At 38.7% G+C, this 17,901-nt stretch overlaps 1 protein-coding gene across 22 annotated transcripts in view; it reads left to right on the top strand.

Moving 5' to 3' along the window:
• map2 (microtubule-associated protein 2) overlaps window positions 1-17,901 on the top strand; it is a 258,873-nt gene that overhangs the window by 180,383 nt on the left and 60,589 nt on the right. For 19 of the 22 annotated variants that reach the window (XM_072578800.1, XM_072578798.1, XM_072578796.1 and 16 more), the window contains 2 exons: window positions 4,441-4,485; window positions 13,973-14,077. In XM_072578800.1, coding sequence (XP_072434901.1) covers window positions 4,441-4,485; window positions 13,973-14,077 — 150 coding nt within the window. The remainder of the gene's footprint in view (window positions 1-4,440; window positions 4,486-13,972; window positions 14,078-17,901) is intronic. The other 3 variants (XM_072578789.1, XM_072578787.1, XM_072578794.1) reach the window with 1 other exon arrangement.

Raw genomic sequence — 17,901 nt, 5'->3', positions numbered from 1 at the left:
TTACCTTTAAAAGACACTTAGGTAAGTACATGAATAGGAGAGATAATATTAACAAAAATGGATAAGAAATCATTCCTGTCTAACTCCTTAATAGCTTCAGTTTTAGTTGACTTTACATTCTTGCTCATTAAATGTATACTAGCTTAAATTCTGAAACTTTTTAAAAGATATAATTGTTAGTTTTAATGTTTGCTGTTGTACTTTATCAACTGTGGCCAGCAGAGTAAAAGCAGAATGGTGTGTTGTTTCCCTGATGCCAGGATCAAGGATGTCTCAGGGTGCAGAATGTTCTCATGGGAGACAGAGGCCAGCAGGAGGTCATTCTCCACATTGGAACCAACGACATCTGAAGGGAGATTAGAGTTGTTAGGCAGAAATTTAAAAAGGAGGTCCTCAAGGATAGTAATATCTGGATTACTCCCAGTGCTACGAGCTAGTGAGGGCAGGAATAGGAGGATAGAGCAGATGAATGCATGGCTGAGGAGCTGGTGTACGGGAGAAGGATTCACGTTTTTGGATCATTGGAATCTCTTTTGGGGTAGAAGTGTACAAGAAGGACGGATTGCACCTAAATTGGAAGGGGACTAATATACTGACAGGGAAATTTGCTAGAACTGCTTGGGAGGATTTAAACTAGTAAGGTGGTGGGGTTGGACCTAGGGAGATAGTGAGGAAAGAGATCGATCTGAGATGGGTACAGCTGAGAACAGAAGTGAGTCAAACAGTCAGGGCAGGCAGGGACAAGGTAAGACTAGTAAGTTCAACTGCATTTATTTCAATGCAAGGGGCCTAACAGGGAAGGCAGATGAACTCAGCATGGTTACAAACGTGGGACTGGGATATCATAACAATTATTGAAACATGGCTCAGGGATGAGCAGAACTGGCAGCTCAATGTTCCATGATACAAATGCTATAGGCAAGAGAGGAGGGGGAGTGGCATTTTTGATGAGGGATAGCATTACAGCTGTGCTGAGGGAGGATATTCCTGGAAATACATCCAGGGAAGTTATTTGGGTGGAACAGAGAAATAAGAAAGGGATGATCACCTTATTGGGATTGTATTATACACCCCACCAATAGTCAGAGGGAAATTGAGAAACAAACTTGTAAGGAGATCTCAGCTATCTGTAAGAATAATAGGGTAGTTGTGGTAGGGGATTTTAACTTTCCAAACATCGACTGGGACTGCCACAAGTGTTAAAGGTTTAGATGGAGAGCAATTTCTTAAGTGTGTACAAGACAATTTTCTGATTCAGTATGTGGATGTACCTACTAGAGAAGTTTCAAAACCTGATCTACTCTTGGGAAATAAGGCAGGGCAGGTGACTGAGGTGTCAGTGGGGGAGCACTTTGGGGCCAGCGACCATAATTCTATTTGTTTTAAAATAGTGATGGAAAAGGATAGACCAGATCTAAAAGTTGAAGTTCTAAACTGGAGAAAGGCCAGTTTTGACAGCACTTTCGAAAGTTGATTGGAGGCAGATGTTTGCAGGTAAAGGGGCGACTAGAAAATGGGAAGCCTTCAGAAATGAGATAACAAGAATCCAGAGAAAGTATATTCCTGTTAGGGTGAAAGGGAAGGCTGATAGGTATAGGTAATGCTGGATGACTAAAGAAATTGAGGGTTTGGTTAAGAAAAAGAAGGAAGCATATGTCAGGTATAGACAGGATATATCGAGTGAATCCGTAGAAGAGTATAAGGAGTATACTTAATAGGGAAATCAGGAGGGCAAAACGGGGACATGAGATAGCTTTGGCAAATAGAATTAAGGAGAATCCAAATGGTTTTTACAAATATATTAAGGACAAAAGGGTAACTAGGGAGAGAATAGGGCCCCTCAAAGATCAGCAATGCAGCCTTTGTGTGGAGCCACAGAAAATGGGGGAGATACTAAATGAATATTTTGCATCAAAGTATTTACTGTGGAAAGGATATGGAAAATATATGGAAGATAGGGAAATAGATGGTGACATCTTGCAAAATTTCCAGATTACAGAGGAAAAAGTGCTGGATGTCTTGAAATGGTTAAAGGTGGATAAACCCCCAGGACCTGATCAGGTGTACCCGAGAACTCTGTGGGAAGCTAGAGAAGTGATTGCTGGGCCTCTTGCTGAGATATTTGTATCATCGATATTCACAGGTGAGGTGCCGGAAGACTGGAGGTTGGCAAACGTGGTGCCACTGTTTTAGAAGGGCAGTAAAGACAAGCCAGGGAACTATAGACCGGTGAGCCTGACCTTTGTGGTGGGCAAGTTGTTGGAGGGAATCCTGAGGGACAGGTTGTACAAGTACTTGGAAAGGCAAGGACTGATTGGGGATAGTATTTGTGCATGGGAAATCATGTCTCACAAACATGATTTAGTTTTTTGAAGAAGTAACGAAGAAGATTGATGAGCAGTAGATGTGATCTATATGGACTTCGACAAGGTTCCCTGGGAGACTGATTAGCAAGGTTAGATCTCATGGAATACAGGGAGAACTAGCCATTTGGATACAGAACTGGCTCAAAGGTAGAAGACAGAGGGTGGTGGTGGAGGGTTGTTTTTCAGACTGGAGGCCTGTGACCAGTGGAGTGCCACAAGGATCGGTGCTGGCCCCTCTACTTTTTGTCATTTACATAAATGGTTTGGATGTGAGCATAAGAGGTACAGTTAGTAACTTTGCAGATGACACTAAAATCGGAGGTGTAGTGGAAAGCGAAGAGGGTTACCTCAGATTACGACAGGATCTGGACCAGATGGGCCAATGGGCTGAGACGTGGCAGATGGAGTTTAATTCAGATAAATGTGAGGTGCTGCATTTTGGGAAAGCAAATCTTAGCAGGACTTATACGCTTAATGGTAAGGTCCTAGGGAATGTTGCTGAACAGAGACCTTGGAGTGCAGGTTCATAGCTCCTTGAAAGTGGAGTCGCAGGTAGATAAAATAGTGAAAAAGGTATTTGGTATGCTTTCTTTTATTGGTCAGAGTATTGAGTACAGGAGTTGGGAGGTCATGTTACAGCTGTTCAGGTCATTGGTTAGGCCACTGTTGGAATATTGCATGCAATTCTGGTCTCTTTTCTATCAGAAAGATGTTGTGAAACTTGAAAGGGTCCAGAAAAGATTTACAAGGATGTTGCCAGGGTTGGAGGATCTGAGCTACAGGGAGAGGCTGTACAGGCTGTGGCTGTTTTCCCTGGAGCGTTGGAGGCTGAGAGGTGACCTTATAGAAGTTTACAAAATTATGAGGGGCATGGATAGGGTAAATAGAGAAAGTCTTTTCCCTGAAGTGGGGGAGTCCAGAACTAGAGGGCATAGGTTTAGGGTGAGAGGGGAAAGATATAAGACAGACCTAAGGGGCAGCTTTTTCATGCAGAGAGTGGCACGTGTATGGAATGAGCTGCCAAAGGATTTGGTGGAGGCTGGTACAATTGCAACATTTAAGAGGCGTTTGGATGGGTATATGAATAGGAAGGGTTTGGAGGGATATGGGGTGGGTGCTGGCAGGTGGGACTAGATTGGGTTGGGATATCTGGTTGGCATGGACGAGTTGGGACCGAAGGGTCTGTTTCCATGCTGTACATCTCTATGACTCTCTGACTCTAAATCTAATCTCCACAATTTGTCTTTATAACTAACTAATCAAATGTGGTTATTGAGGTTTGAATACAAAAAACATGCTTGTCCTCCTTGATGAGTTGTCCTATTGAATATCTAAGTGAAAATCTTAATGTTATATAAGGAATAATGGGTGGGTGTATCATAGGGTCTTTTGTCCATCATCATTCTTGCATTCAGGATCATTTCTTGTACTTATCATGACTCTGTTTCAGCAACTAGTGAATATTTGCCTGTGGTTATCAGGAACCAAGCATCTGCTGTACACTTCTGCCACTCATGAAGGAAAAGACTGAGGAATGAAAAGATATGAGTTAATATTAAAATCACATGGTAACTAACTTGGCATTTAGAGTGTACTTCAGGTTACCTGATAAATGTATTGAAATGAGGTACAAATGTACATAATAGTATCTATTACTTATTTGGTTACAATGTGACAATCGAGGACACTGCTCGCTTATCTTCACTTATGATCCAAGAAATCTTCCATGAAATGCTTGCAATGGGTTAAAAATGATGCTAAACACAAAAGGTTAGCTTTTTTCATCTTGACTTGATTGGTAATACATGTATGTGTTAATACGATGATAAGTGGTAATAAGATTGTAATACGTAGAAAAATAATATACACTCAAAGAAAAGAGAAGTTATTGGAAAATATGCTCCAGAACCTCTTCGTTTTTTGCAGGATGGATCTCTTGCACCTCACTGTACAAAAATCAAAATTCTTCAAAATAACATTGGATTTGCAGCATTTAATCTTATCAAGTGATATACATATTCCCTGAACTTGACCTTTTTGCTTTGACCCTATTCTAATTTTTTTTTTCTTGCAGCATCTGGAAGAAATTTTGACATTAAATCAATTCCTGCACCAGAAGGTAAGATTGTATGGTTTACATTATGTCCATGATGAAAAGAATTGATACATTGCTCAAATTTTAAAAATAATTCAGGATCACATTTTTCATATTACATTCACAAATTGTTGACTGACGTATTATTTGGCTTTAGTACAGCAGTGTGTTTTTCCTTTGTATGTATAGAGATGTATAGATTTGGTGTTCATAATATACATTTAAGATAATGTAAGTGCTGCATGAATGGAATTTCTGAAGGATAAATTTCAGCAGTTAAAGGTGAAAGTTAGACACACTGAGCATAGAGGCAGTACTCAAAGATTTTAAGTGCCTTTAGATCTGTTAGGTTGAAGTAAAAATGAAGGCAAATGATTTTGCAAAGACAGAAATAGAAATTATTTCCTGTAGATAAGATACATGAGATATGATGTTCAACTTGGGACCAGTTAAGATGCTGAGAGTATACATAAGTTAATTCAGCTTTAGAGAGAAACCAAGATAGTATCTGATGTTGAAGAGTGTGGTGCTTGAAAAGCACAGCTGGTCAGGCAGCATCCAAAGAGCAGGAGAGTTGACGTTTTGAGCATAAGCTTGTGCTCGAAATGTTGACTCTCCTGCTTTTTGGATGCTGCATGACCAGCTGTGCTTTTCCAACACCACACTCTTCGACTCTCATCTTCAGATTCTGCAGTCCTCACTTTCTTCAAGATAGTATCTGTGTCAATGGTGTATATAATTTAGCTGAAAGTAAGCAGAATATTATCAACAGATTCTGTGTTCAATTGAAGGATGTTCTGGCTTAATGGCTTGATGTTTCATGTGCAATCTTGCAACAGTGAGATGGTAATAGAGCCATCTTCTTACATGATAACTGGCCATGGAAACCTTTTTTTAAATCCTGTCTGTGAAGAATGTCTCCAAGGCATAACATTGTAAATGAGAAAAATAAAGATGTGAAGCTGATGATACCAAGAATAAGACATAGACTTTTTCCCTTCAAAGTCCAGGCAATTATTTGTTTATTGTCCTGTTTGAATTTTGTGATGGTTCAGAGTGGAATGTTAAACATTTTAAACATATTCACTAATAAAGTAAATATCAAGGGCTATTATTGTCAGCAACTGGGAACATGGATTTCAGCTTTACACCCAATCCCTCAATTGCGTATGTCATTGTGACCCATGAAGACCGATCTTTGGCCATTTCTAGTTGATGCTGCATTGCAGTGCTGCATCATTGTTACTTCTGTTTTGCAATTATAACTTAAGGATCTCATGCACATCATAAACTGGTGTGTATTTGATTTACTGTAGTCAAAACTATAAAACTGCAAATGGGCAATATGGTTTCACAATGCAGAGAAGTGCTGACTGTGATCTTGCTTCTGTTTTCCATGGCTTGTATATGGAAGATCGACTGAAAGATCAGGCTCATTATTATACCTATCTGTAAGATTAGTAGGGACATGCAGACAAGTTATTTGTTACAACTGTTTTAACTTTTACATAATGTTTTTCATTATCTTGTATATTGTCCTGATGAGTCCTGGTTGTATATTCAAAATTTGTTTCTCACGTTTATATCTAATCATCTTTATTTAATATTGCCAGACTTTAACAATTAACTTCTGATTATAATGGGGAAACTAAAACTTGTGTAGCACTGTTGATGAATGAAAAGTCCCATTCTGATATCTACTGATGTCATTTGTGCATTTTAATTTATGTTCTTAAAATCCGCACACAGGCAAATACAGGTTGCCCTGAAACTGACAGAAGTCTTTTAATAAGCATATATGTGTGGTAGTGTAACATTTTTGGACAGAATACTTGCAATGTCTGAAGCCCCACATTACCTTCAATAGAGATTACCACCAGCCACTTCAGTAGCTATCCTCAGGGCTTCAGGTCATCATACATTGTAGACCATACATCAGCGTCTCTGCTCCAGACTATCACTGGTTGAGGCAAGAAGGTGTACCTTCCCATGTGATTAAATGTCACATCTCCCATCTCTACACTACCTTTCAGAATGGGCATTAAAGTCTGTCCTATATCTGGGCTGGTAATCCAGGCTCAGAGTTCAAATCCTATTATTAATTGGGTATATTATTAAAAATTTCCAAATAAAAAGCTGGTATTGACTTAATGCACGGAAGGTAAAAACAATGACTGCAGATGCTGAAAACCAAATACTGGATTAGTGGTGCTGGAAGAGCACAGCAGTTCAGGCAGCATCCAACGAGCAGTGAAATCGACGTTTCAGGCAAAAGCCCTTCCGGAAGGGCTTTTGCCCGAAACGTCGATTTCACTGCTCGTTGGATGCTGCCTGAACTGCTGTGCTCTTCCAGCACCACTAATCCAATTAATGCACGGAAGTACTTTTCTAGCACATAAAAATGACTATGAAGTTGTCAAAATGTCATTAGAAAACAAGTTGTTCATAAAGGACGGAACTTGTGTTGCTTAACTGGTCTGATCTACATGTGAGTAATCCCCACTGACTGTCGTCATAAATAATCTAACAAATAACTCCATTATGAGGATAGGTAATAAATGTCAGATTTGCCTGCAACATTCACAATGATCTTTTTCTCTTTTTCATTCTAGACTGTTCTTAGTTCTCATGACTTCATCCCTTTCCACTCTTGAACTTTGATTGAACCCCATGGGGGAGAAAAGGCTGTGTACAATGCTTTTAATTCACTGCTTGGTTCAATCCGATGCTTTCTGTTTCACAATAACATCCAGCAGCAAGTTTGAATTTATATCACCAGAGAAGATAGAGTGTAATTCATCATTCTGTAAAACAAATTGTCATAACTGTTGACCATATGTAAAACATACAGCATGTTGCTAACAATTTGATGTTCATTTTCGCACCAGTACAGAGTTGCTGTTTCTCCACTGCACCATCTTTGCAGTCCTGACTATACTAGTATAAACAGATGCTGAACAATAACTAGATACTTGTCAGAAGGAGCGAGATAGGAAATGTTGGTCAGAAAGTTGTCCAAATGGACATTCATGTCTCCAACATTCAGACTGAGTTCATTGGGGTTTTCCTAAACTGTTGCCAAAATCGCAAAAATCAGAAATGGCCTTAAGTGTAAAATGTCTTTGTTTCAACTAGCAAGCATTTATTTTCATACAAGCCCTATATAAGGAAGCAGTGGTAGTGTCAAAAAGAGAAGATACTCCTTCAATTAGGTGGAGTTGAATTCCGTTAGAGGGTTGGATTACGTTTAAGCTCACTTTTAGTTATTAAGAGTATAGAAGAGAATAAATAAATATTTATGATCAGTTAAGATTCTAGATCGGGTTGCCCAATTTGTGTAACAGTCTGGTAGAGGCTATAATGGTTTTAGAAGTAGTCAAGTTTATGATCCCAGGTGGTTGCTAAGAAAATAGAGTATACAGTTCTGAGTGAACAGTAATAAGCTTTACGTATAAATTTAGGACAGCAAATATGAAATACATGACTGCTACTATATAAATCCAGAATTAACATGAATAAATATAGATGAAGTGAAGTGAAAGTCATCATAATTGCAGAGGATTATGAATTTAACATGAGAGTTACCATACTTCAGGTGAAGGATGAGGTTGAGAAAACAACGACTTTATGTTGACCTCAACAAGTGGGGGAAGTAACCCTGCACTATTTAAGTTATTCTGCATCCCACGTCAACTGTTCAAGCAGTTGAGGTAACTGCTCTGGAATTCCTCAAGCCAATCCATCATGGACTGCCTCAATGACTACTCACATTTTGGTGGTTCACTCTTCCTTCTTGGGACTATGTTCCTGTAAATTCTGGAAACTGCCTTCTAGCATCCAGTCATGGGAACATTTCTAACTTTCCTACAGGTAGCTAACTTCACTAATATGCCTGGGTTTCTCCTGTGGCTGCACCAAGAAGTGAGCTTCTTTCTCATTCACAGCTGCAGCAAACTATTATTGGTTCTTTTTTGTTCTGGGTTGCCAGGGCTTTTCTGAAGTCTTAACAAAAGCATGTTGGAAGAATCCTATGTGTCAGTAAGTGTTGCTGAATATTACCTGCTGAGTCTGCAGCAGCAGCACCCTTTTAATGATGGACTGCTTCTACCTGCAGCTGACCATGTAACTCATAATCCTGTCAGTTACCCTGACCTCGATGGCTGTTCTGGATCAAATGGGTCTGATTTTCACACCAGTCCTGCTGCCATGGGCACCCTTTGTAAATTTCATAATTACACAATTGCTACCCTGATGACGTGGAGAAAATTCATGGCATAAGGCATTCAAAGTCTTTCATGCTGCCCCTGTTAGCATTTGCCTGGACTTCTGGTACCCATCAAGAAGTGCAATCCTTGCTACAGCCCAAAATTAGACATAGTTTGTTTCATAATAATATCAAAAGCATTAGAAGTCCCAATAAGATATTTTGGCTTTTGTTGTTAGAATTGAATATGAATAAAATTATCCTCATATGTTTTGTACTTGTCTCTCTTTCAATTTTTAATATAAATTGTATCCATCCTTTCTGGGTTAGTTTGTTCAGTTGTAATTGATAGTATTCTTTCAAGCTATTTTCTTCTTTTGAGCTTTTTTTATTCTGTTCTCTTGCCTAATTTCTTGTCTATCCATTGTATTCATTGTTTGAATCCTGGCTTTTTCATCCACATTTTGGAGATTTTCCTAGCTCCAAGTTGAGGATATGGGTTACAGAATTGTACGGATGATAGAAACAAAATGCATGAAATTGCTGCAATGGCAAGTGATGTTAATTGGGTAATAAGATTTACTTGCACTTCACACTGTTGGACTGTCAATAGTATAACAAAACATTAAGGTCAATATTGCACCTGTATCCAAGTGAATAGCAGGCTCAATTGATTATCCCCTAAACCAGAGAAAGATAAATTCCAGGAAGAAAACATTCATGTGGCAGAGATGGAAACAAGGGAAATAATTTCTGGACGTCAAAACATCTTTGAGTTCTGAATATTATTGCCAAACAAAAATGTGGGTGACAAGATTGACCTAAAAATTTGTGCGCTCTAACTGGGTTTCCAATATGTTAAGCAGCAGCCCCAAATGGTTGTCGTGGGAATAATTTATATTAATAATCTAAGTCCAGCAATTTTGTGTTATCCAGATAATTGAAAGAGAGAGTGTCTCAAAGAGAATGTATTTAATTGGATCTGATAAGGTGAACACAGGAGCAAATCATCCAGGAATTTGCAGAGAATTGGTCTGATGTATTTATTTTATGCTGTGAAAAGCTGGATTAACTGTAAACTCATAATAAACGTGATTAGAATGTGATTCCAATAATTCACAGGCTCTGAAAATTTGCACTTATTTCTTAATATGCAGCTATCAGAAATTACTAATAGACTTGCTTTCTTGTGCTCAGGTCTGGCTTTACTTTTGTATTTCATAGATTCATACAATTCAGAAAAGACCCTTTGGCCCATCAAGTCCACAACCGACATAACTACGACTAAAATAGCGCACTAAAGTACAATAATCCTAATTTCCTGTACTTGTCAAACATCCTTGAATGTTACGATATTTGAAGTTGTTATTAAATTTCAAGGTTGTAAGGTTTCCAGCCCATAGCACCTTCTCAGACAGTGCATTTCAGATTTCCGCCACCCGCTGAGTGAATATGCTTTTTGCCCAAATCCACTCTGGATCTCTTGCCCCTTACCCCAAAACTATGCCGTTTTGTGATTGAGCCGTCGGCCAAGGAGAACAGCTGCTCTCTATTTACACTGGCCATACCCCTCATAATCGAATACACCTCACTCATTCAACCCCCCCGCCCCGCTCCCCCAGTCGTCTCTGCTCTAAAGAAAACAATCCAAGCCTATCTTGTCTCTCCTTATAGCTGCATCGAGTTAGCTAAAACCATCTGGAAGCTCCACAAATTGTTCTTGTCAAATGTTTGAACATGAATAGACAGGTGTTATGGGCCAGACTAGAACCGCCCCCCCCCCCCCCCCCCCTCAAAAATATTCAGAACATTGAGTCTAGACTCAATCTTTTCTTATTTTAAAGATAAATGTAAGGTGTTGTGTTAAGGATGCAATTTGATTGGTCAAACCTTTGGATTTAAAGCAAAGTACACTTCATTCATCCACTATAGCTAAAATGCAGCAGAAGGAAGGAATTGGAATAATTTAATTTACTGGAAAACCTAACAGAATAATAGATATGGTAACTATTACTAATTAACTGTTTCCATGTATTAATATCGCATAAACATACCCTTGGCAAAAGGCAAATTCAGAAAACAGATTGCAACTCCCATAACAGGCAGATTACCCCCAACTTTTGTCTGTAACCGAGAGAGGGGGAGAAGTAGCTTCCACTTAGTCATAGAGATTGACAGCATGGAAACAGACCCTTTGGTCCAATTCATTCATACCGACCTGATATCCTAAATTAAATCAAGTCCCATTTTCCACCATTTGGTCAATATCCCTCCGAACCCTTCATATTCATGTTCCCATTCAGATGCCTTTCAAATGTTGTAATTGTACCAGCCTCCACCACCACTTCTGTGTGAACATAATTGTCCCTGAGGTTCGTTTTAAAGCTTTTCCCGATCACCTTAAACTTACGCCTTCTAGTTTTGGACTCCTCTATCCTGGGGAAAAGTGCTTGTCTCTTTACCTTATCCATGCTGGTCATGATTTTATAAACCTCTATAGGGTCACCCCTTAGCCTCCGCTCCAGGGAAAATAGTCCCAGTCTATTCAACCTCTCCTATTCAGTCTACATAGCCCAAACCTTCCAATCACGGCAACATCCTTGTAAATATTTTCTGAACCCTTTCCAGTTTCACAACGTCCTTCCTATAGCAGACAGACCAGAATTGAGCAGTGTATTCCAAAAGGGGCCTAACCAATGCCCTGTACAGCCACAACATGACCTCTCAACTCCTATACGCAATGTGCTGACCAATAAACTACTTCTTGAAGATCCCAACTGCTGAAAACTAAAAGCTTTTCTTTGTTCTGTGGGAGCTTGACCACAGCCATTCAGGCTGCTTCTATTGTTCCAACATTTTTTTTAAAAATTGAAGACCTCACAAGCTGTTTACTCTCAAAGCTCTGGTATGCAGCTCCTCACCTCTGTCCTAAAATCTCTTTTCAAAAAAAAGAACAAAATACCCTCTTAAAACCAGAGTATCATCTCACAGGTAAGGCAGAAATATTATTGATGGATCTGCTAAGTTTCTCCACTCCCTCTTCCACATCTTTCTGTATCCTTTTATTTCTATAAACTGCACTTTTCTATGAAAACAGACACTGTGTTCACATTCAACATTATTCTTTCCTCATTATCTACAAGATTTCCTTTCTCTGCCTTATCACGAGCATCCATTGTAATTATTTTACTTTTTAATGTTAACAGCTTTCACTTTTTTGTTTATATTTCTCACTGATCTCTCTTTAGAGCCTGTATGACTTTTTAAATTTTGCTTTGCTTGCAGTCTACATGTTGTGTTTTAGACTTGATTCTCCTTTGTATTATCAAACCTAGGTTAAAATGGGGGTGGAGGTTAGTGGTGGGCAACAGTGTTGGGGTGGGGGTAGGGGTAGGGGGGTGGTGATGATGATGATAGTGATGGTCACGCTTAAGCTGGAATATCAGCCTAATGTTCTGAGGACTTGGGTTCAAATCCCTATGGCAGATAATCGAATATGAATTCAATAAAGACAAAATATGGAATAAAAAGCTATTGTAATGGCAGAGCTGAAAATGTGTTGCTGGAAAAGCGCATCAGGTCAGGCAGCATCCAAGGAGCAGAAGAATCAACGTTTCGGGCATGAGCCCTTCTTTAGGAAAGGTTGTAATGGCAACCATGTAACCACTGTCAGATTGCTGGAGAAACCCACCTGGTTCACTAATTCCATTGGGGAAGGACGTCTGTCTTCCTTGCCTGGTTTGGCCTATGTGTGATTCTAAACCCACAGCAATGTTTGATTTGACTCTTACTTGCCCTCTGGGCAAGCAGGGGCAGGCAATTAACGTAGGCCTAATCAATTGCATCTCCATTCCAGGTACAAATTTTGAAAAGTCTCATTTTAGTTTAAACTCTCTCGTCATCCAACATTTCCTATACAACCTTCACATTTTCTGGGGCTCTTTTTATCCATACTATCTCTTGTTTGACTGTTTCTATTACGGTGCACCAGCTTATTGGTCAACAATTCCTTCTAGTTTATCCAATCATCTTTCCTTTTCATTCCAATGCAAGTCGAAGAAAGCGCTATGTTTAGTTACTATGGAGTAAACAATATGGTTACTTTTTCTTTCTTTTATGGAATGTGGCATTTATTTGCCCATTGAACAGAGTGGCCTGCTCTGCCATTTCAGAGGGCAGTTAAGAGTGACCACATTGGGGCTTTGGAGTGATGTGTCGGTTAGACCAGAGTAAGGATAACAGATTTCCTTCCCTTAAGAACATTCGTGAGCAAGAATGGATTGTATGACCATCAATGATAGTTTCATTGTTACCACTACTGAGATTAATTTTCAATTCCAGATTTTATTAATTTATTTAAATTCTACCAGTTGCGATTGTGGGATTTGACCGTGTTCCTATAACATTAGATGTGTCTCTGGATTACTAGTTTTGTGACATGGCCAAATTCTACCACCACCTCACATTTATTATAGGATATCTTATAATCTAGTCATTATAGATCATGTATCTACTGACAATTCATGAAGAAAACAATTGATAAATGCCAAACTGTCAGTCTAACAGAAAACAAATATTTCCCATCATTGATTGATAACCTGGCATTCGTAAAAATGATTTTCCACTGAACAAAATGATGTTCCATTTTAACCCCATTTTGTCACAGCTAGTTCCTGACTGGCAAATTAAAAGTGACATGACATTTGAACACAGTTCATTATAGCAATTTCATATCACTACTTTACATATTCACAATTGACAGCATATAATTCACTAAAATGAGTGGAATAATGCAAGCAGAATAATATTATTTGTCTCACTATCTGTGTATTAGGACATTAAAGTTTCATATATGGCACCTGTTGTGTATTAAGCCATAAAACATCTAGAACTCAAGGGCATAGTTCAAAAATAAGTGTTCTCCCATTCAGGATGGAGATCAGAAATTTCTTGTCTCGGTCATTACCCTTTGGAGTTCTCTTCCATGGAGCACAGTGGAGACTGACTTTTGAATGTATTTAAGGCTAGGGTATACAGATTGTAAATCTGCCAGGGAGTAGAGGATGATGGAGGGCTTGAAAGGAAATTGACCAATGTCAGATTATCATAATGGCAGAGTAGGCTTAATGAGTTCAACACCCTTCTCATACACTAATTGTTATGATCTTATTTGATTAATTGAATTGAGTTTTCTTTATAACTTTTCAACACTTCTTTGTATGTATTCATGTTTATTTTGAAGGCTCAAGTGTCAAAACAAATTTGATCACATTCCCAAACTGACTAACCTTACTCATATCTGTTCAGCAGAAGTGATCTCTGCCAGGATTGTACAGGAGGTCACAGCGGAGGCAGTGGCAGTACTGAAAGGAGAACAAGTGCAAGATACTTTACCAAGAGAGCAAACTTCAGGTATAGAAGCTATATTCTTGATAATGTTTATAATGAGACAGTGATGTTGCTTTTTTAAATAGGAGCTTGAAGTGTATCCCTGCACCTTAAAGCTGTAAACCATTTAATCAATGGCTATAGTTTCCATTATTCTAAGGGCAAAGATTGTCTCCTCTTTTTACTTTTGATTTGTCCTGATTTAGATTGATGATGTTGAACCTTGCTTTGACAGCTATTACAATGTAACAGAAAATATGTTTAAAATTGATTAATTTAGTTTCTGGCTGAAACTGGGAAGAGCTTTGGGTGTGAGTGCAAGAACATCAGTCGTCATGGTAAGCAATTGGTTGGTACATAATGTGTTTGAGGATTGAGCTGGAATCCCTAGGCTACATAGGAATACAGAAACTTAGGAAATAGGAGCAGGAGTAACCATGTGGACCCTCTAGCCTGCTCTGTCACACAAGTATCACAATTAGTTTTCCACCTCAACTCCACTTTCCAGTATATTACTGCTTTTGTTTGATTCTCCGAGAGACAAAAAATCTATCCCATTCTTAAAAAGACTCCGTGATGGGGCATCCTCAGCCCCCTGGAATAGAGAATGCCAAAGATGCACAATTTTCGAAGATTAAAAAAATCTCCTTAGCTCAGGCTTCTTATCCTGAGATTGGGATTAAGTTCTAGTTTCCTAAACCAGCAAAAACAATCTGTGTCCACTTTGTCAAGCGCCTTCAGAATCTTCAATGCTTAAATGATATAACCACTCATACTCGCTGCAGTTTAGAGATTTAAGGGACCAATTTATTCAATCACTCATCCGAGGATAGTTTTCTCATCCTAGCAACCAATTTAATGAACCATTGTTGTATTACCTTTGTCATCCTCACAATTTTCATCTCTACTTGACTTTGTATTGTCAGTTTCCTCAAGTAGATTATTCTTGGTCTCCATCTAAGAATAGTATAACCTGTAAATGTGTGAGGCCACAGCACTGATTCTTGCTGCACTCAACCACTTAAAGCTTTTCAACTCAAACATGCTGCATTCATCCATAACTTCTGCTTCCTGTCTGTTAGTTAATCCCATAACCATGGGTAATTCCAATTCTGTGAACCTTTATCTTGTGAATTAGCCTCTTCTGCAGTACCTTATCAGATTTCTTTGGAAAATCTAAATATGTCACATCTGATGGTTGTCCTTTAGTTTTATTTTACTAGTTACTTTCATAAAAATCCTAATAAATTTGCCAAATGATGATTCCCTTTTGTCAAGCCAGAATCACCTTTCCTGATTAAAATTGTGGGTTTTGAAACAAATCATTAAGCCTTTCTTTAGTAATAAATTTTAGCATTTTCCCAATGACAGGAGTCAGACTACTGAACAGTATTTCTCTGATCCACCCGCCTCCTTTTTTGAATTGTAATGTTACATACGCTAAACTCCAATTTCTTGGGGCCATTGTAGAATCTGAGAGATGGTGAAAATCAGTATATCCAGTACATCTTAGAAAAACTCAATCAGGCGAATGTTGCGCACACACTCAAGATTGTAAGTAAGCCCTGGCAACAGTTCAAATTTTTCATTGTCTATTCAGAAATTCATTGCAATTTGGGCAGCACTGTGGCTCAGTGGTATGCACTGTTGCCTCACAGCACCAGGGACCAGATTTGATTCTAGCCTTGGGTGACGGTGTGGAGTTTGCACATTCACCCTGCATCTGTGTGGGTTTCCTCTAAGTGTTCCACAGCCCAAAGAAGTGTAGGTTAGGTGAATTGGACATAGCCGACATACCCCTGGTGTCCAATTCATTAAGTGGATTAGCCATGGTAAATGGGGATAGGGTAGGGTTCAGAGTCTGGGTGGGATGCTCTTCTGAGGGTTGGTGTAGACTTGTGACTTCCTTCCTCACTTGGATTCTAAGTTCATTTAAAATCTCAAAAAATGAACAGTCGACAATGAAAAAGCAAAATTACATCACAAAAGTCTGCCTCTGTTAAAACTACTTCAGCGTATTTAACATAGAAGCTAGGATCAGGTGCAGGTCATTTGATTCTTTTGAGCCTGCTCTGTCATTCAGTATGATCATGGCTATCTCAATGCCATACCCTACTTTCTCCCCCATACCCCTTGAAGCCTATACAATCTTAAAAGAAGATAATCTTTTTTGAATATATTCAATGACGTGGCCTGCATAGACTTCTGTTAGATATTCTGCAGGTTGACCACCCTCTGAGTGAAGCAGTGCTTCCTCATCTCAGTCTGAAATGGCCTAACCCATATCCTGAGACTGTCACCTCCGTTCTAGAGTTCTTAACCACAGAAAACATCTTCCATGCATCTCGTCTGTCCAGCCCACTTAGAATTTTGTTTAAATCAGATCACCTGTCATCCATGTAAACTCTGGTGAATACAGGATTAATCAAACCAATCTATCCTCCTACCATCCTTTACATCATTCTTTGCACTTTGCAATGAGGCAAGAAAGCTATTAAAAAAACATATAAAATGAACTGGTACTATGTAAAAATTCCCAAGATCCCGAGAAGTGAAGCCCACTTTCCCTAAGTCATGACGCTACTTACCCTAATTACCTGACCAAAATTCAGAAGGTATGTCACTCCCAAGGGAGAAAAAATAACATGTTGCATAGAAATGGTAACCGTGGGAGAAACAAGGAAGAAATAAAGTGTGCTAGAGGTAGATAGAAAAAAAAATAAAAGGAAGATTTGAGAAATCTGATATATTTCCAATTGTACACTGCATTGTCATCAGATATACCCCTTGTTTCGCAATTTTGTTATTCCATAAAAGGATTTTCTCAATTAAACTATTGAAAGCATGCAGTATATTCAAAATCAACTGACTGGACAATGTAATATCATAAATTTGTCCATGGGCGCGAGGGAATAGTGAAAAGATAAGGGAGAAAGGTAATATGAGAGATGAAGAAAGAGAGAGGTAGAAAGAAAATAAAAAATGCAGGAAGTGGGAAATGAATATTGTCATAAATGCATGTAAAATTATGAAATATCAGAATGCTCCAACACTATGATCCAAATAGATCCATTAGTAGCTCCTTTACAAGTATTGCACATTTCAGTCTTCATTTTACAGATAGAAAAAGAGAGAATATAGGTTTGAGAAATTGAGCAAAATGTTTCTTAATCTGGAAATGTCAGAGGCATCATTTGTTCATGTGTGTATGTGTTTTCAGCAGTAATGGACCTACCCTGGTGTGATAGATCAAATCTGGCAATATAAATTGGATTGTTTTGCAACTTCTGAGGTTAGTCAGGTTTCATTGAAATGGATCATGCTCAAATCTTTGAATTCTAACAAAACTATTCTACAATGATGAAATTCATCAATCTTCTTTCTCACTGACCTTTCATCACTGAGAGCAGTGGCTGGAAGTGGAAGATATTGCCCCCTCATGATTTTAAACCGCTTCATTTAGCGCTCTGTCTCAGTTGCACATCGGAGATCTTTGACTCATAAGCAATTTTAGAGGTGTGGATTGCAAGGCTATGATTCCTCCAGGTTTAAGCTAAACATTGTGATCAAATGATGTAGTAGGAGATCGTAGATGGTAAGTTGGCCAGAAGTAGTATCGCAATAACCAAAATGACAGTCGCAAGTTTCAAGGACATCGTGAAAGCATTGGTATCCTTATTCATAACGAAAGAAACATTGAAAGCTATTTTTTGTTAAAGAAATGGGGTAAACTAAGTGTAAATGATGAGCAATGAAAAGCACTGTCAGTATGATGCAGCATTTCCTTTGATTTACTTCCATATTAGGCTGTTTAGTTTAATGTCTGGGGGATACAGTTTTGGAGGGGA

Source organism: Chiloscyllium punctatum, chromosome 10 (assembly GCF_047496795.1).
Source record: "Chiloscyllium punctatum isolate Juve2018m chromosome 10, sChiPun1.3, whole genome shotgun sequence".
NCBI classification, from domain to species: Eukaryota; Metazoa; Chordata; class Chondrichthyes; order Orectolobiformes; family Hemiscylliidae; genus Chiloscyllium; species Chiloscyllium punctatum.
This window is presented reverse-complemented; position numbering and strand designations above follow the sequence as displayed.